General features: G+C 36.4%; 1 protein-coding gene across 3 annotated transcripts in view; it reads right to left on the bottom strand.

Moving 5' to 3' along the window:
• The window catches only part of LOC131029381 (nicotinate-nucleotide pyrophosphorylase [carboxylating], chloroplastic), a 90,902-nt gene that overhangs the window by 52,664 nt on the left and 17,057 nt on the right, over positions 1-21,181 (bottom strand). For all 3 annotated transcript variants that reach the window (XM_057959846.2, XM_057959845.2, XM_057959847.1), the window contains 6 exons: positions 12,607-12,740; positions 12,421-12,484; positions 12,257-12,339; positions 11,682-11,765; positions 11,299-11,451; positions 9,956-10,132 (listed from right to left, as the gene is read on the bottom strand). In XM_057959846.2, the coding sequence (XP_057815829.1) occupies positions 9,956-10,132; positions 11,299-11,451; positions 11,682-11,765; positions 12,257-12,339; positions 12,421-12,484; positions 12,607-12,740 (695 nt within the window). The remainder of the gene's footprint in view (positions 1-9,955; positions 10,133-11,298; positions 11,452-11,681; positions 11,766-12,256; positions 12,340-12,420; positions 12,485-12,606; positions 12,741-21,181) is intronic.

The following is a 21,181-nucleotide window of genomic DNA, read 5'->3' as shown; positions in this document are numbered from 1 at the left end:
TGCACACACGATCTACCAAATCAATGGATTAAGGCATGGGCCTTATTTTGCAAGAAGATTTCAAGAATGAAGGATGATACAAAGAAGAGATACAACAACAATTCATGGTTGAGAGCATAGAATGCTTTCAAGACAAAGATGGTCATGACATGAAAAGAGGAAGGCAGCCCGTTCCCTCTTGAAAAGCTAGTATTACCCCAAGCAAGAAGACAAGGATGCAAGTTCCCGTTCCGGTTCAAGATGTCTTTACCAATCTAGAATACTTCAAGTTCTAGCATCCTGAAGCGACATGAAGATCATCAAAGACAAAGGATGATGCAGTTAGAGTTGTGTCTTTAGACACATGGAATAGTTTTAGTTATGCATTTGTAATTTCGTTTTGACAAGTTACATGTAAAAATATTTTTTGTAAAATGCAAGTTACACATTACTTGCACTTTTGTAATTACATGTAAGACAACTACAAGTTGTGTCCGATTAGGACTGTAGTTGGAATAAGTCTTAGTTAGTTGGAGTAACTCTTAGTTAGTTAATGAAGTCTCAGTTAGTTATTGAATGAGTCTTGGTGGTTGAGAGAATCTCTCAAGTTAGTTAGGATCCTCTCACCTTTTTCTCAAGGCTCCTCTTCTATAAATACTTGAGAAGTCCATTGTAAATATATCTTTTGGAAAGCAAGCAAAAACTCTGCCAAATTTACAGCAAGAAGTCTTTGAGCTTATGTATGTGGATTGAAAGTTTTTGAAGAATAATAAAGAAGGATTACTCAAGTTTTGAGTCTTTGAGCTACATGTTTGGGTTTGAATCTTTTATTTCTTCTATGCAAAGTGTTTCTAAAGGAGCTTAGTCCAATCTGATTTGAAGTCTTTGAGCTGCAAGTAGAGAAGATTAATTAAAATAGGAAAATCTCTTGAAGGAGCAGCAAGTCTTTGAGCTTGCGTCTATTCTTGAGGAAAAATTATTGTTTGATAAGAAATAGCAGCAAGTCTTTGAGCTCGCATTATTTCTTGTCTTTATGTTGAAAGAATAGATTATTCCAGTCTTTGAGCTGTTATCTTTTATTCATTGTAAATTTTAGTATAGCAAAGGGTAGATAGGACTTCCAATAGTCAAGTCTTTGAGCTTGATATTGCTGTCCCGTCCCGAAGGAAGTGACGGAAGTCTTTGCGCTTTCAGGAAACTTCATTTCCTTTCTCTCATTTCACTTGAAAGTAATTACTGTTGTTCATATTCAATCGCTATCCTTTTCTGTGAAGAGAAAAGGATATTGTCTTTCTTGAAAAAAGAAGAAAGATTGCTGTCCCATCCCATTTTATTTTCCAAGTTGTAGTTAGATAGGGGGAGCCTTCCCTTAATTAGGAGAGTTTTTACTCGTGTGCTGTGGTTGAAACCACAATTTTGTATATTTCCCCAAGTGTACAAAATTTTCAACCAACAATTATTTTTGCCTAAGCCTGCACGATGATAGGATCAAGGCTCTAATACCATTTGTAATGTCCCCTACTAGGTTTAGGCCTGTGTTAACCATAATTAATCTATTTCAATATACTTATGACTTAAACTAAATTGATTAGGATACATCTATCTTAAAATAAATCAAATCTGTGATATTCCATAGTTCAATTAATTTATCAATTATTAATAAGTAAATTATTCAACTAACATATTAGATAATTAATTCTATCATACTTGATAATTAATTTTATAATCCATAATTCTTAATGCAAGTGTAAACCTCTGTTACTACTTCAATTCTAAGGAAGAAGACAATGTCTATGCTACCAAAGTGCTCAGAGACCAAAATAGAACAGGCTCCCTTAAAGTTTAGGGATCCAAGCCCTAACCCTATCTTGGGACCATGCCCTCAAAGTTTACGGGATGCTAATCCTTACCCTATCTTGGGAATCATCCTATTGATTGGATTTAGACTGCCCCTCTTTGGAAACAATCCAGTCCCTTCTTCTTAGGTACTGACAGAAATAACAAGAATTAGACTATAAGTATACTAACTTCTCATGTATTATGAATATATATGAAATTAAGTATGACTGTCATACATATTGCAGTCCATATTAATATTACTGTTAAATTCTGCATAAGAACATTATCAGGCTTCATATATAAAGCACATCCCCATGCATACCACCAAGAACAAGGATGTTACTGCCTGTAACTTAGTAACAGTTCTGATCTGATCTGATCAATGGTGATGTCAATGGATGTTTTTGATTCCTTTCCTTTATATCTCCCAATGTGAGGGAGATGTCACACGTCTTCATCATGTATGCCCTTTGGCAAGAGACACACTATTTGCACCATTAGCACCCTTTGAAAGAGTGTGTCTCTTCATTATAACTGCCCTTTGAAAGTGACACAACCTTTCACGATCAGATCTGCACTTCTTATTTAAATCAGATCTGCACTACTGATTCCCAAATTATCCCCTCTCAAATGAGATTATCTTCTCCCTTTTATAACTCATGTTTGAGGGAATCACAACTTTTCATTCCATGTCTTTTGACCATTCACTAAATTACATTTTAATTAGATTCTTTTATATTTTTATTTAATTTTTATTTTTATTCTTTGTATTTTAATTTAATTTTTATTATTTATTATTAAATTATATTTCAAAGTGGGGATATTACAACATTACAATCCTCTTGTCCTCCAGCAATCTACACTTGCAAACCAAAATTGAATGTCAGGATCGCATATCAACCTCAAAATCTCTGCTCTGCCACTCTACTGTGCTATTCTGATATAAACACCTCCCTTGCGAACTCCATCACAAATCCAATCAGTCTTAGAACCAAGAAGTGTGAGTGTTTTTTGGCCCACCTTCATGTAATCGAAGTGCCTATTTATGGGATTTTCTAAATAAACCTGTAATTCTTCCTTTTGGCACCCAATCCCAAATAAACCAGTTGTCTCATCATCACATCTAATATGTTGCATAATATTATATGGTCGCATTAGTCTCATTCACTACAAATCATCATATTCACATGAGGCAATTATGTTCATACCTGAAGTTTGGGTTGATGATCCCTGGACATTACTATCTTCTGTTATTGAAGAGTCCTGTTTGATAGCTTGAAACTCTAATCTTTCTTTCTGCTCGACTGTCATCACTTTCTTGACCTCCTCTTGTGCCTCTACATTCTTCTCCATTTCAAGATCCCTTTTAGCTGCTGCTGACTTTTTCTCTTCTATTCTTATTCGTCTTATGTTGTCATAAAGTTCCCTTTCCCTTGGATTTATCCAATCCAAATATCTCAAATAATCATAAAAAACAAATGCAGATTTAATTTTGATCAGACAGCCCTAAATACTCTTCAAAGATTTTGATGGCTTCAAATGTGTACCTTTTCGGACCCCACCGTTCCAATCCAAAATTCTCCTTCTAGGGCTGTTCCCCATATCTTCTTCTCCTTCTCACATTCGTTTGAATCTCAAAATAGTCAGCAAAGGATAGATCTTGATGTATGGCTGGCCTTAAGTTCATATATTTGGCATGACATCTAGCCACTTGGGGATTTTGTGTCCCATTTTTCCAGCAATTTTGTTTTGAATAGCAGAAAAAATGTCATTGAATTCATAGCTTCTTATTTTCATGGAGCTGCATCACCAAATCCTCACAAGAAGGTAGGAAGGTGGCTCTAGTATTAATGAAATATACTCTCTTATAGATTTGCAAATATTAACTAAAATATGAAACTGAAATAGTATTCTCAGAACAGAAAAGAAACCCTTACAACTCAGATTCAAGCAATATAACAATACAACAATTTCACAATGACATTGCAAATGTACCCAAGTGAAAGAGTTCACCAGATTGTATATCCTTAAAGCATAACAATATAATATTCAAAATATGTTATCTGTGAAATGTATAAGAATTCTTAACAGCAGTAGTGATTCTGGGAGTATACACAAATCGTATTCACAAGCAATAACTATATAATCATTTTCTACCAATGGCTTTAGAAGATTAGTCTTTGCATTGATTTGTCCTTACTGCCTCTTTCTCCTATAATGCACCCAACTATAGGTTGTTGTTGTGACCTCCATTCCAAACTGTTGTGACGTTTTCACACATCACCCCATTGCAAATGTGAACCCCCACTTTTTTCTTGTAGGTTAGTTGTTTTAACTGGTCGTCTAGCTTGGCAGTAGTTTCTTTAGTTATTGAGCTTATGCTAGTGGAGGATGCAGTGCCTTTGATTGACAAATCAGGTAGTCTAGCAGCAGTAAGGTCTTCCTCCAGACTAGTTTGGAGTCCTCTCAACTCTAGATGCTCAAGTGATAGGTGAAATTCAGGATGAGTCTTTGGTGTGAAGCGGCAGTTAGGTCCCTCTTTCTAGGTTAAAATGAAGTCATGGTTGCTCTCAGAAGCTTAAGTGATGAATGAAGTCAAGATGATTATCAAGTGAACCCTCATAATGGATGCCCTTAGGCTAGAACACATAAGCCAGGAACAATCAAGGAGGAAGGAGCAATCAACTAAAGATTAAGCATTGAACCCGCTCAATCCTTGACTTGGAATGAACTCAATAAAAGGACAAATTTGGGATCAAATGCTCGAAGAGTTTTGAAAACAATGGTGAGATTACCTTGGTGAATGAGGATGAAGGCGACTTGAAAGCAGGTTGAGTGAAGATATCTTGGTGCTGAAGGTGAACAATGTGACTTAGCCTTCTGTCCAGACACACCAAAATCCCCAACAATCCTTAGCCTTCCGTCCGGACACACCAAAATCCCCGACCATCCTTAGCCTTCCATCTGGACACACCAAAATACCCGACCATCCTTAGCCTTTCGCCCAGACACACCAAAATCCCCAACCATCCTTAGCCTTCCGTCTGGACACACCAAAATCCCCGACCATCCTTTACCATCCATTCAGAAACCTCCAAGGGCCACCCATTCATCCTTCAATGTCCACATGCATCCAAAAGTCCGACCAGTTCTAAGCCTCTTTCCTTGGTCATCAAAAAGTCCAACCACAATGTACCACAATGTGTCTTTGCCCCTTAAAAAGGCCGACCATCTTTGACAAATGTCCTTACCCCCCCCAAAAGCCTGGCCACAATCGGTCCTGACATGCTCAAAAGTCTGGCCATAATCATATTTTGTCTAGAAATACTAAAATCCACGGCCAAGGGCAAATAGATGAAAATCAGACCTGCAGCTGATTTGTCTACAACTTGGTGGAAACACCAATCTGATCTCTAAGAGGTGAAGCCTCAGACTGAAAGCCTCAATCAGACCTTTAAGCAGTACAAAATCAGACATAAGGTCAGAAATCAGAGTATTATTTACTGTTAAGTTGCTGTAGCAGTCAACCGGATTTGCTTATGAGTATTTACAGTGGTATTTCATTTGATAAGTTTACTTTGTGTGATTGAAATTGAGATTGGGAAGTTTGTATCAGTTTTTCTATTTACTGATTCACCCCCCCCCCCTCTCAGTAATATTTCACCCCATTTGGAGAGCATTTCAATTTAGAAAATTTGAAAAATGTGTGAAGTCTGTCTATGTCCTATGTGCTTGATGTCTTCCTTGTTTATTTGGTAGGAATGATGCAAGGAAGAAGACATTGCAATAAAGGAGGAATCAGCATTATCGAGTGAAAGGCTTCCACAATGCAACTTAGAAGAAGAACTTCACAAGGAAGAAAGGAAAAGACAACATCAAGACTAGGAACACAATACAAAGGAGGAGGAACACAATATCAAGGAAGGATTTCACCACACGAGAGAAGATCAAGGCAAATGAAGAGGAATGAACGCCACAACAAGACTCATCAACACAGGGAGACCACTTGAAGATCAAGGAAGCGACATGATCCACATTCAAAGATAGCATCAAGGAAAGACATTGCAGAATGAAGAATTCCAAAACAAGGAGAAATTTCACAGTAAGTCCAAGAGATCAAATCATGCAAGAAGCGAGAATGCTAAGGACAAGATCTATACATTCAAGGTGATTGCAACAGATGAGAAGTTAAGATGAAGTGTAAAATGAAGATAAATGCACAGCACTACAATGTGAGGGATCATGAAAGAGAAAGCATAAGAGATCAACATCAAGGAAGGAAGATAGGACTATCTTGAATTTCCTCCAGAAATCCAAGAATTATTGCCAATACAGCACGAGAGTAATCCAAGACGAAGACATCATTAGGAAGGAGTTTCCACACAAGAGAAAGACAATGCAAATGTGATCAAGGCAAAAGATAGTTCCAAAAGAGTTAATCAAAGTTAAAAGATGATGCAATTTGGGAATATCTCCCACCATCATCACATCAAGCGCTTGGAAATGTTGAGTATCAAGAGATATTGCTTAGATCACAAACACTTGTGATGAGTTACAAGACAAGTAAGCTAAGGTGGCGCCCAGCCATCACCAACCCAATCGCATCATTCCAAGTCAAGGCGTCCAGATTCAATGCACTCGACTCATCTAGTGAGGAGGATAACTACCACATGTGGGCACAAAGTTCGATGTACCTACCCTCATCATTTATTGGTCAACATTCAAAGAAGGACATGTGTCCTATTTATTGTAATTTTATCATTGGTCAAGCATTAAATGCTATGTAATGGGTGTAACAAACCCTAAATAGGGTTTATATCTTTCAATCTTGGCCATTGATGTGGATTTGATCCTGGCCATTCAATTGTATTGAGAGCACTATATAAGGGTCCACTCTCTCATTTGTAAAGGTGAATAGTTTAGTAATAGTTGAATAGCAGGTTAATAGTTACTAGTTGATCAACAGTTAGCAGCCAGATAGTTAGAAATAGAGTAGAGCAGGAGAAAAAGAAATTGTTGCCAAGACTTTGTTGCAAGAAACATATTACTATCATTGAAGATATGGAGAATTTCATGTGTTGATTTGACATTTTGCATGGTCTCTACTTAGCATTTTGTTTTAATGTTGATTAGATGGATGGAAGTTATTATGGATGATTAATAGTGAAATTCGGATGTTCATAACTTCATACTACTTGTATTTTGCTGATTGCTAAATACTTTGCATGGTCAACTAAGCTCTTTACAAGCTCAACTTCGATTGCTACTTACCCATTGATATGCATCACATTTATAGTGTCTATGTTGTTTGTGGTGATCTAAATATCATAATATTACCTTAGAAGATTGCACTAGCTTTGTGGAGTTGTTCTTTGCGTGGCAAAGCAAAGTCTAGTAGAGTTTCACTAAGCAATTCATAGTCTCTTACATTCTTAGAATTAGACTAGCTTTCTAAACCCTCATCCCTTTTATCTTTTTTCAAATCAAGTAAACTTCCAAGTTCCATCAGCATTCAAGCAAAGTTCAAGCAAAACGTAAGTCCCACTTGTGGTTCCAAGCTTCCAACAATATCACATCAAACCATTGAGCTTATTCACACATCAAGACCTGACATTTGGAACCTTGGAGTCACCTTGTATGATCACATAGCTTAAGCATAAGAGGAAATTTTGTTCAAGAGAGGATAAGATACCTTGGTATTTTATTCTATGTATGAAGTGCATAAAAAACACATCGACACAGACCTAATTGCCCTAATCGATCTGCTTCATTGGGTCGACAACAGCAGCAAAGGAGAGCTGATAACGTCGCATAGGTAATGGTATCGACCCTTGCTTCCAATATCCACTCCTGACTGTTGTGTGATGAAGATGATCACTGCTTACTAATGCTGCTCTGTTTAATACTCATCTCAAAACCTAAATCCGCTAAAAGAAATGAATAATGGTATTGGTGCTGAACAGCAATACTGGCAGAAGTGATAAGGTTATACTGCACAAAGCTAATGGTAGGGATTTTGTCCTACCCTAGGTGAGATACCCAAGTTTACGTTTGAGTATTCCATGCATTCATTTAATTCATGGATAATCAAACTCTTCAATGCCTCCTCAAGCTCAAATAAGCAATAATAAATACAAGTGCCTTGGTCGGTTAACTGCCACGAGCAAACAGGTTGGCCTTAGGGCCAATATAATAAAATTATTTATTTATTTATTAAATTATTAATAAAAAATCTTACTAGGTCGGCCCAAAACTATATATCGAAATATTTAATAATTTCATTCATCAATATTTTAATTATTAAGTGTTAGGGCTTGTTGATTGTAATTAGGAAGGAATGGCGGATTCCAATTGCCTTAGGCAACATTGGAATCCGCCCAAAGGGCTGGCCCCTCCTTCAATGTGTAGGGCTGGGCCCTATCTCTCACGGCACCCCTAAATCCTCATGCCACACTCAAACGTGCTCCCATAAAATAGGGCCGACCCTATTCTATCAAGGCAATTCGCTCAAGAGGAAATTAATAAATAAAAGTTAATTATAACGCAAAAGCCAACCTAACTAAGATCTTGCACCACATATAAATAAATGACAACTTCACCTCATTATTCACTCAACACAAGATCTCTAAATGTGAATTATACATCTGCCTAATGCAAAGTTTGAAGAAGGAATAATTGCGAATTATCTCTGCCATCGAAGGTGCTAACATTAAAAGCAAATACCATCATAAAGGAGGGCGAACTATTATAGATTCAAGGCGCTAAGGTTGCAGTCCAGTCTCAAGAAAAGTGCAGACTTAAGATGCACTAAAAGTGCAGATCTAGGGTATGAGCCTGAGTGCTGGTTGGTGTGTAAAAGGGGCAGACCTGATGCTCATGAAAGTGCAGACCTGTTGTTGATTTCATCAGCCCTAAGAGCAAACATCTTAGACATCTTCAAGTACTTGAGATAAGTGTATCTTCAAGTACTTGAGATAAGTGTTGTAATCATTTTATGAATATAATCCATAATCAGATCTGAGGATCTTTTCTGGCTGGGTTTTTTCTCCTAGGAGGTTTTCCCAGGGTAACCGTGTCTTGTTCTTATTTTTTTGTTCATTTCTATGTTATGTCTAAATCTAGAAATCTCTAAATCTTTCAGCTAATCAATCTAGTTCGAAACTAAATTCTGATTTCTGAGTTTCATATTAATCTGAAAGTATTAAATTCAACAGGGCTGACTACCGCAAATCGGGGACATTACAAATGAAATGCCTAGATGCATCAACTAATTGAATTTCACCAACCAAGCAGTTTGGAGTATTAATTAATAAGTGAAATTTGGATTTAAAAATGTTCACCAATGCTTTGAAAGCTCAAATTATCATTGTGTTACCAAATATTCCGAAAAATATTATCCATCGCATTCAAGTTCGTTCCCTGAGAGGTAAACAATATTTCAATTTTCAAAGCATTTAAGGTTTAAAAAACGGATAGAAATGCCCAAGTGCTCAGTGGCCCAAAGTAACCTTCCAGTGACATGTATTTTGCAAGATCTTTAGCTAGGTTCATCCCATGGATAAATAGAAAAACAAATAGTTACATCCTCAAAACTACTGAAAGTTGTACAAAGAATAAATAACTATCTGTTGTCTTATACCCAGTTTGTCAATATATCAAAGAATATATAATTATAAAAATTCCCCATCCTTCATATGTGAACAAAGAGATTCTATGGCACTTTCCATATCTGTAAGAGACTACTATCTGTGCAGCATACAAACATTCAGAGATAAATCTTTCCATGTTAAGAAGCCTAGTTTTGATGGTTACAGAGGTGCTGATTCTTAGTACATGTCTCCGACAGGATTCAATAAGCCTTAGAGTAAAGTAACACATAGATAGATGAAGATGCTTTCCTGTTCACTTTATGAGATATGGTGAATCCTTAGTATCTTCACCATCAAATGCACCACATATAGCATTTTATAATTCTTGTAAGCATTAAAGTTGAAGACTAAAGAAGAATTTATTAGCATTTCCATTTCAAGAGCAACTTTGAGAAGCATCCAAATGTCTACACTGGAATCAGACAATCATGCCATTTTTCTGCAAGCATGTGCGATAGGGAAAGTAAAATGAAGAAAAAAATTATTACCTCAGTCTCAAATCTTCCATTGATCAATTGAACAGCTTCTTTAAGCATGGACACATCAACATCTCCATTGGGGAGTGGAACAATCATGTTGTCTAACATTATGCGTGTTACCACAGATCTTCCTTGACCAGTATATGACAAAACCTCCTTTACTTCTTCTAAAGTTCTGGTCTCAACCTTCACCAGTAAATTTAGGGATATGTACGATTAGAAAACAGCATAATATGATTTTCCTTTAAATCTTATAGACATGTCATCTCCTATATCCAATTGTATATTATATAAGAAAAATAGGCGAGATCTCTCAACACATGAAAATAATAATCATAAACTAAAACAATCAATTAATGAACACACAGGTGTGAAGAACAATCAGTCATCATATGATTTCCTAGTTTAGTTTTTCCTTTTTCAATTATGACTTCCTGTGGAACCTGTCAAAACTGCATTTTAGATGTCCAACACACCAAAACAAACTATAAGTCAGGATTTCTCATTAGATGCAGAAGTTGCTACACAATCCTTCTACACCGCACTTGTACATATCCTTAGCAGTTGAAATCTCACATGCTTTGGTAGGCATTGAAGAACTAAATAAAATGTTTTAAGTTACCATCAAAGAAAATCAATGTTCCCCAAGGCCGCACCCTCAATGCTTTTTTGTCATTTCCTGAAAGTGGGACATTTTGAGGATAATCCGATACAACAACATGAGGTTCAACCATACCACCCTCACTTCCATCATTTGAGGTGACTGCAGTGGATTCAATTGGGGAAATTGAAAGCTGCAAGTTCATCATCACCAAACCCAGTCACAAATATGTTCAATGAACAATCAAGAGAGATTGCAGATGAGGCTGCTGCTAAATTCTATTTTGGTAGTGATATTCCTTTCCATGTTGCTCAATATCCTTTGTACAAGGATCTTATTGACAAGTTAAGAAAGACTTGGTTATGTGGGTCTATGAGAGACTAGATTGAGAACCACTCTTTTGGAAAAAAGTAATTCCAAGTTTAACATTTAACAAAAGAGACGAAAGCCAAATTGATGACACCTAGCTAAACTTACTTCTTGAGGGCATTTGATTGCTAATGAAAATGCAAAGATGTTGGGTTTCAATTTCAGATCCCAAGAGAAGCCATTTAGGAGGTCAGCCCTCAAAATGTAGTGCAAGTGATCCCTGATGCAACACAAGTCTGCAGACCAGCAGGTAGATTGATTCAATCTACATACATGCATATCTATTGGATCCCTTCTTGTGTGCATGCTATAAACATTCCACTCAAGAGAGGTAACAAATTAACAAGAGAGGTAGCAAGAGAGGTAACAGATTATAGATTACCTCTACAGGCATGTGGAGATTGTGCAGCTTTAGATATCGCTCAACAGATGCAATGGCATTAGTGATTCCTCCAGCTACAGAAATATGATTGTCTTTCAGCATTACCATGTCAAACAGTCCCATCCTGTGATTTTCTCCACCTCCTATCAATACCTGAGTATCTTGAAAGAATACAATTGATCTAGCATTACAAGATGAAAAGTAATCTTGTATTTCATTATGCTAAATATTAGTCTAATATTTCAAAATTAATATTGATCTCATTATTCAATATGCTAAGAATGGTATAAGAGAAAAAGGGTAAATGTCATTGTTCTTTTAACTTGAAATACTTTGAGTTATTGCCAAATGCTCATCTTAAAGTTTATGAAAAAAGAACATACTGCCCACTTATCCACCAATCGTAAAGCAGGTGCAGTTTTCCTAGTTTCTAAGATGCGTGCAGGCCTTGCAGCATCAGCCATTGCCTGCCCAAACAGATAAAGATATACACTCAAAAACTTGCAGTTGGAAGAGAAATTAACATTCAAACAGGCTGTTTGCATAATGCATATTTAAGCATTGCATTGAGTACCATATAGAAACCAAATTTCATCATCCAAGATCAAATATTTCAATGTAAAGTGCAGAAAGATTTAGCTTATAAGAATGCCTTGTACAGCTCAATTGCTTCATTTTTGTCATTCAGAGAAGGCTATTGCAAAACTACCAATGCAAAATCAAATGAATTGACATAAAGGATGGTGTAAATCAAAAGGTTGAAACATGTAACCAAAACAATTAACACTGACAGTGATTAAAGAGCGAGGTAATCATGACCTCCTATAAAACCACATTGACTTTCTACAAACTAAATGTCCAACATCTTCTTCAAAGAACAATATGACACTGAACAATGATAATGTACATTGTATGCTATCTTGGATCACAGAATGTAAATCAAGAAAAGAAGGCATACCTTTGTAAGAGTTGCAATTCCACTCATTCGCTGCATAAAGTTGAGGACAACTCTTTCTGCCACAAGAATGCTCCTGGCACTGCCTGCAGACCAGTTGTTAGACAATCCATGTTACTTTGCCTTTGAAGTGTACAATCACTAGGAAAACCAGAAACACAACATACCATATACTGAGCCAAACTGTAGACCTCTGTCCACATCATTCCCATCATTCCGACTCCACTCAACCTGCCTTGCAAAACTCATCATAAAAGATCACTAAAACCTACATGATGCTCATCATCTTTTGGGATATGGAGTGACAATTTAAACTAAAAAATCACTTATTTAGTATAGCTAAATTTTTCTACCTTCAACTGAGGATCCACTTCCTTGAATATCATGTTTGCCATTGCAATTCCAGCAATCACACCATCTTCCTTTGCTAGAAAATGTGCTTCTGCTTCTTGCTCAACTGGAATGGTCGCCAAACAAGATATGTCTCCTGTGATTCCAAGATCATATACATCAATGGTAACAAAAGTCTTTTGGGGATAAAAGCGGATCTAAAAAAATGTAAACAAATGCAGAGAAGGAAGAAAAAACTGCTGTTTTTGAAATTTAAAGGCATTTCAATAGCATGAAGATATAGAAAGAAATAAAATTGAGTTTAGTTCATCAATGGTCTATCATAAATGTTCATATCACTGACTACATTACATAAATTACAATCTACTTCATACTGCATAAATGATAACTAGATGCTTATAGTTTTCATATTTTCAATTACAATCTACTTTGTACAAAACCAACCTACAAACTAAGTACAAAATTCCAAAAAAGTAGACATAGCCAATGACTCTTGCTGCTACAAAGAGAGCTACACTAGAAGGCTGCAGGTCCTGATAATGAAGCTCCTAGGTCAGAGCCTCTCATGTCATTCAACCAGATCACTATCAACGTTGGCATCTATTAGGCTATTAAAATCCTCAGGATCAAGAAGAACTGGGCAGTTGTGAATACTAACAAAGCTATTGTCTATTTCAAGAGATGCATGAATTTCTATTTTATCCATAATTTTTTATTTTTTTTTTTAACAAAAGTGGCAAGCCACTAATATATTAATATATATAAACCGGTTCAAGAGTTCCTGTAGGAAAGAACCTGCTAAGAAAACCTCCATTCCTTGCTCAAAGTACAAAGAATAGGACTGACTGACTCAACTAATTACGGACGGACTCATAACGATTAGATTCGAGATCCCAGATTACATTCAGGATGAATATAATAGCCATCCAAAGTGGCACCCAAAATAATACTCTAAAGACTAACAAAGGCTCTATATAACCATAGATTTTCCTGGTTGTAACAAATTCTCCAATCCAAAAGATCACTTGTTGGAATAGATGTAACTATCGGCATAAGAAAAATACGCTAAAATGATTGAGCAAGTAATTCCGATACCATATCGTTGACCCTCCTTTATCAGCATAGGTATCCCGAAATGCAGAATGCTGCCTCTCTTCCTTTATCAGCATAGCTGTTCCGAAATGCAACCCATCAGAATAGCTATCACTCTCGGGTTAGCATTTTGTGACTATTCCGCCTTAACAAGTTATACCGATGACTTGTTGGAATAGTTGTAACTATCGGCATAAGAAAAATATGCTAAAACAACTGAGCAAGTAATTCCGATGCCATATCATTGATCCTCCTTTTTCGGCAAAGGTATCCCCGAAATGCAAAATGTTGCCTCTTCCTTTATCGGCATAGCTGTTCCGAAATGCAACCCATCGGAACAGCTAACACTCTTGGGTTAGCATTTTGTGACTATTCTGCCTTGACAAGTTATACCGATGACCCAGTCCTTCGGCACATAACACGTTGCTTTCTTCACCAATCACCCTCTTCATGCTTCTTCTACGATGCTGACATTGGAGGTTGAAAATGTGCCCTAGCTGCTCATCAACAACATGTTCTTCAATTGGCAGTTCCCATTCTTCCACAAAAAGTGGCAATCTGTAATTACGCGGTCAATATTCCATTAATGGAAGCGGTGCGACACTCTGCAACTCCCCTAATTCGGATGATGAAAAAAGCTCTGCATAATGTTGTTAAGAGACCGATACCATTTCTTCATGTATAATTGCAAGTTCTGATGGAAAATTATCTAAATTATAGCTTCCATGTGTTGAATCCATATTTATTTTATCACATACCAGATTAGCTAAGTAATCCGCAAATCTATTTCCTTCTCTATACGTGTAATGGACACCCTATAATGCCCAAAATCTAAACCAACTGCTGATAGGAATTTAGTCAAACAATTTTAATGTTTAAACTTCTTATGGCTTCGGAAATGAAATGTTTGTTTGTTTTTAAGTCTTTGCATAGGTTTAAAATCACATAACATGAACTAGAAGGAAATTACAATAATATGCAACATGAAGATTGAACTACTTCTGATATGATATTATTTCCAGAATTAATAAAGTCAAATACATAGCAGATTTTTCAACTCACTAAATACTCCAGCATTTTTGACATAATGTTCCAACAATGACTTCCCATCTTGCTGCTACAGTAACATGAATAGTGTCATGCTACAGTAACGTGAATAGTGTCGTGCTACAGTAGCATGAATAGTGACATGCTACAGTAACGTGAATAGTGTTGCGCTACAGTGCTGCTACAGTATTAATTAGTCTTCAATCAATCCAATATCTTCATAAAATCATCCCTTCAGAATGGCATAAGCATTGGTCAAGAAGTGAAGAAGGTATGAGCAAAACACCCAATCTACCTGTTAATGAAGCTGATAGCAATGGATTCCAAAGGCCAAACCCCAAGGGAATGACATCTAGAATGTCACAAGAGAGGATAGACGTCCTCTAATGCCAAGAACGGATCTACAACTCACACATCAATTTCTTCTCATATTCAACATGTTGAATGAAGCCACAAAAGCTTCCTTTTATTCTTTCTCCAAGGGTCGACCCAACTCACTTGAGCAATGTAGGATAAAAGATGTGCAATATAAAACATATTAAAATATTCACTCATGTCTCCCTTGGATGCCCCTTTGATTTGCACACATCCCCATAAAATAAATATTAAAGTAACACTTTAATATTTTACAATTAAATTAAATGTTACTTTAATAACACTTCAGGGATTAAAATATATTAGCAATTGGACTCCGAATAGCACGAGTGATAGCTCGTCAGAAAGCTCTCGCCGAGGAGTATCGAATCCAATCACCAAAAACTAGCCTCCGTTGTGTCCTGCTGACTTACTAAAAATAGTAAGTATGCCTGAAACTAAGTAAATCAACTCCGTTTTGGCCCAAATTGGAAATGACTAGGCCAAAACACTCCAGGATCCCCTTAAACCCTTCGTTACCCCTCGGGACCATGTAGAGCTAGGCTAACGCACATACACTTGGTCAACTGCTAAAGTGGGAACATTACAGTACGTGTGGGAAATGTAATAGTTATTAAAAGAGTCTAACAACAACCATATTTGATTTAATGTAATATCCCCTGGTCATTAATGACTGAAAAGGCAAGGAATATCGTCAAACACTTAGCTGACAACTTGCTGATCTAGGACTCAAACTGTATAACCTGCACGTTATGTGGTTTTGGACAGCTGTGTGATCTTGCGTGTTATGCAGCCTTTGACTGATATTAAACTTCAGACAGATAATCCTTGTATTTGACAACGATACAAATGTATTTGCAAGTGATTTTCAATCAAATGGCTCAATGCAAAAGGGACTCTTTGATAATTGCAATGCATATATGTATTACAAATGACCAATGTGCCTTAATAATCAAGGGACATTTCTTCAAACATTTGGCATACAACTGATATCAATATACTAAATCAGTCCTGCAACTTATTTCATTAACTATGCGACAATTATGACTTCCCAAACTGATTTATTATTGAATGCAAATTTTTTTTTTGGTTGATTATTTGAATGCAAATTTTAATACAAACTCAGATTAGAATGTATGCTCAGATCGAACCATCTTCAACATTATTACTGCCTCAAAATGACAATGGAATACAGTGATAAGAACCTGTTTATAGAATCGTTCCACAAAGTAACTGAAAAGGCAAGCAATATCAGAACAATGCAGTCCTTGTGATCAAATGATGTCCTCCCAAAAATCGCCCCTGCATCTTGGAGTTCTCAGAATGACAGCAGCTTCGAACCCTCTCTAGCATCAAAAACCATTGATTCCTCCTTAGGATTAGAGTGCTCCTTTCTAACCATTAGATCGATGCACCAAAGTCATGATATTAGCAAAATCGTGGAGCTACTTGGTCAGGACGAACCTTTTATCAGACCTGATAATGTGCCTGAAAAAACTCCACCGAACTCCCTTCCAATATGCTGAATCGCCTGTCCCTTCTCACTGTTCAATTGCAAATAATAGCCACTGGAAAGAGACCTTCCTTAGCCCAATTCGAAGCTTCTCCTAGCCACCCCTGTTATGACATATTTCAGACAATTTATTAATAATCAGTAGCCTCCAAGAGGTTCCTTAAGCATCAAACCCATCGATATTCTTCCCCAAGGAAAGCGCTCAAGCTGGAAGGTGGAGTTGATATATCTATAGACCTTAATGGATAAAACCGTGGTATACCACCAGCTGTTACAAGTCTGAAAATGCCTGAGAATATAACTCAGATCTTTTGGTAGATATAATCAGCCCTTATAGCAAATCGGTGAGGATCATCAGCATCAAAACTTGTCTTCAATAAACTTCCATAATCGAACCCTCAACCAAAGAATATCTTCTTTCTGCAAATTTGTCTTCAAAAGAAGACTTCACAAATTTGGTGTTGATGTAGACTCCGTCACGAATCTACTCCCAAGAAGAAGAAATAGGGTTTCGTCCAGCCCTTCTATCAATCTGCTGAAGGTTTGTGTCCTTAGAAATTCAACTAATGCAAAGCATCAAATAGTTCATCAAATCCAAAATTCATATCCCTTGAAGCTTCAACTTGATCTCCTTAAATACTTTTTCTCCCCACCATCCAGAAGCTTCTAGAAGTGACTTTATGAAATAATATTTAATTAGTCACTTTACTAAATTAATTAAATATAAAGTCATCTTTTTAATTTTTAATTTGTTTGATAACTTTATAAATAATTAACTTAATATTATTAATTAAAATAATTAATTAAGCTATCCATGAAAAATAATAATTATTTGGACAACTTAACTAATTAAATTAATTAATTAATTCTTTCCAAAAATGGGGACATAACATTTAATATGTATTTAATCTGACAGTTAAATGATTTCTTGCATTTGCAAGTGTTTACAATTAATGTTGAATCACCTTCAATGTGTATATTTTTGTATCCCAATTTCTTGGCCAATGTTCAGCTAGAGAGCATATGAGCTTCAGCAATGTTATTTGTGCTAGGCGGAAGGGTAGATGATTTAAAGTCCTTCAAATTTCCCAAATGATCTCTAATACAGACCCCTATACCCGAAACTCCTGGGTCACCTCACGAAGATCCATCAAAATTAATCTTCACATAGCTGGGGCTTGGAGGTTGCCATTTAATAGTGGTTTTGTCAACTCAGTGTTGAGTTTGCCTGTGCAGACTTGAGGGGGAAGGGACTAAAAGATATTTCCATTCCTTTAGTATTCTGCCATCCCAAGGAATGAAAAGTGAATTACACTTATAATGATTCTGAATGCTAGCATTAACCAATTCTGAGGTGGATTTGTCAATACCTTCTAAAACACTGTGTATAGGGGAAGCTACCTGCCTGAAAATTCGTTTATTTCTCTCCCACCATATGGACCATAGCACTGTGGTTGGAACACATTTCCAAATTCATGCAAAAAATGATGAAGAAAGTAGAGTAGGCCAAGATTGAAATAGATCCCATATTGTGTTGGGTAGTGGCATAAATAGACTTGGTTTATTCATGATGAAATGCCAACATTGTTGAGCAAATGTACACTGTAGAAATAGATGATCAACCGTTTCATTCTCTTTTTCACATAGAACACAGTGAAATGGTTGGGGAATTTGTAGCTTCCCCAACTTTTCACTTGTTAAGATCTTTTTTTGTAAAGCTAGCCATGCAGAACACCCTGCTTTAGGTAGAACCGAACTATTCCAACAGAACAAAAAAAACTCTTTGAGTTTGTTGCTGCTTATCCATTTGTTGAATAGCCTTGTACCCATTTTTGATTGTGTAGTCTCCATCTTTAGAAGGGTCCCATATGAGTTTGTCCGATTCTTTTGAGATATAAACAACCCTGTTAGAAAAGATATTTTGCAAACATTTTTTTTGTATAGGATTTATGGGGAGATCAAGTGGATCCTTCCAAATGGTTTTCCCTGAGTAAAGTTCAACTCCGCAAACATAGTCAATCAATCTGGATCCCCAATGTTTAATGATACACGAAATTACTCCTGACAATAAAATGGTTTGATTAAGTGGTGGAATACCATTCCATGAATCATTCCAAAAGTGAGTCTGTTCTCCATTATGAACTTCCCATGAAACAAATTTAATGACCACATCTCTAGAGGAAATCATAAAGTTCCATATGGCTGATCCCTTAGGTGGGTCCGGAATGGTGATGATTCTAAGAGGATTGTTAGAATCTAAATATTTTGCTTGCATGATTTTGCACCATTTGGCATCAGGTTTACTATACATTTTCCAAACAAGTTTCCCACCAAATGCTTTATTCCTTTTCAAAAGGTCTTGTAGGCCTACTCCAACCTTCTTGCTATATGCCATGTTTTTTAAAGAGGTCAATGGGATCTTTTTTCCTTCTAATATGTTACCTTTCCAAAGAAAATCTCTAATGAGTTTTTCAATTTGCATTATCACTGAACTAGAGGCTTTTAGAATAGATATGTAGTAGTTAGGAATAGCAACTAGAACAGTTTTAATGAGTAAAATTCTGCCTGATAATGATAACCATCTTGCTTTCCATGTCGACACTCTATTTTGGATCCTTTCAATGACAACTTTCCAGTAACTAGATTTGTTGGATCCCACAAAAAAAGGAATACCTAAATAAATAGAGGGGAGTTCCTCTAATGTGAAGCCTAGGATCTTAACGATTTTCTTTGAAATAACAACATTTGTGTTAAAGATATATACCTTGGATTTATAAGCATTGATCTTTTGGCCTGATATTATGGTATACAAATCCAAAGTTTTCTTGATTTGCTTGGCCTCTTGAACAGCTGATCTTCCAAAGAGTAGAGTATCATCTACAAATAGCGAGTGGGTCACTGAAATGGAAGTTCCTGAGATTTGAGCACCCTGCCAAAGCCCCTTTTCATTTCTTGAACTAATTGTCCTACTGAAAGTTTCTGCCATAATAATGAACAAGAAAGGAGACAAGGGATCTCCTTGTAAAATACCCTCAGAAGTAGCAAAAAATCCCGATGGCACCCCATTGATAATAATTGAGAAAAAAGCACCCGATATACATGATTTGATCCACTTACACCACTTATCTGAGAATCCAAACTTTCGAAGAACTTTAAGTAGGAAGGACCAGGTAACCTTGTCATACACTTTCGTCATATCCAACTTAACTACAAATGCTGGTAATTGGTTTGTATTTATGGAGTGAAGTACTTCATGCACTACTAAAGCCCCATACATTGTCTCCCTGCCTGGAACAAAACCTCCTTGTTCCAGTGAGATGATTTTTGGTATAAGGTGTTGGAGTCTCAAATAAATTGCTTTTGAGAGGATCTTATATAGTGTATTGCATAATGAAATGGGTCTGAAATCTACAAAGGTCTTAGGTTCCTTGATCTTGGGTTTGATAGCAATATTGGTTACATTAAAATTTTTTAGAACTGATGCACTCTTTCTTGATTCTTTTAAGGCTGACAGTCAAAGCAAATAACATCTCAGTATTTTTGAAAAAAGAGTGCAGTAAACCCATCTAGACCAGGAGCTTTATCTGGAGCTAGAGAAAAGACTACTCTTTGTATTTCCATCATATTGAAAGGTGACATAAGAAAATGATTGTCTTGAGGAGTAATTATGTTGGGAATTGCGTCAAGTAGTTCATCTTCTTGGGATTCATCTGGGGGAGGAGAAGATGGAGGGGCTAATAGATTTTTGAAAAAGTGAACACCCTCTTCTTGGATGGCCTTTGCACTTGAGATTACATTGCCAAAGGTAGAGTCATTAATGGAGAAGATTGTAGCTGCTGCTCTTTTTAACTTTGTTGACATGTGAAAAAATTGTGTTCTTGTCCCCTTCCTTGAGCCATAATTCATAGGATTTTTGCCTCCAATATATTTCTTCCCTTTTGCACAATTCTTCCCATTCTTCTTGCAATTGTTTTTGCTTTTCAAAAGAGGTTGAGTCCAAGCCATGACAAATGATGTGATCATTAATCTCAAATGGCTCCTTTTCAACAATTACCTTTTGGGTAAAAATATTCTTGAAAATCTGTTTATTCCATATTTTAAATTGAGATTTTACATACTGCATCTTTTTGTATAATTGAAACATTTTGGTGCACTTGTGATATGGGGTACTCACCCACCATTGCCTCAATAGAGGGAGAAAAAGTGGGTGATGAAACCACATTTTCTCAAATTTAAAGGAAGGCCTATGCCTATGTGCTGATGATGGTACAATCTTCATGATATTCAATGAAATAGGAAAATGATCAGATCCTATGAAAGGTAGAATCTCAAATTGAATATTAAAGTCTTGAATTTGCCAACATTGTGATATAAGAAACTTGTCTAATCTTTCTGGGATCTGAAGGAAGTTTGCTCTTCTATTTGTCCAAGTGAAAAGGCCATTCTGAGGCAAAATATCTATTAAAGCATTGTCATTTATAAATGAGGTAAAATCTTCCATGGTTTTGACGGGGGGCATATTCCACCTTTCTTCTCTAATGAGGAAGTTA

The sequence above is a fragment of the Cryptomeria japonica genome, chromosome 3 (genome assembly GCF_030272615.1).
Source record: "Cryptomeria japonica chromosome 3, Sugi_1.0, whole genome shotgun sequence".
Lineage (NCBI taxonomy): Eukaryota > Viridiplantae > Streptophyta > Pinopsida > Cupressales > Cupressaceae > Cryptomeria > Cryptomeria japonica.
Note: the sequence above shows the minus strand (reverse complement) of the source record. Positions and strands in the feature narration are given on the sequence as shown.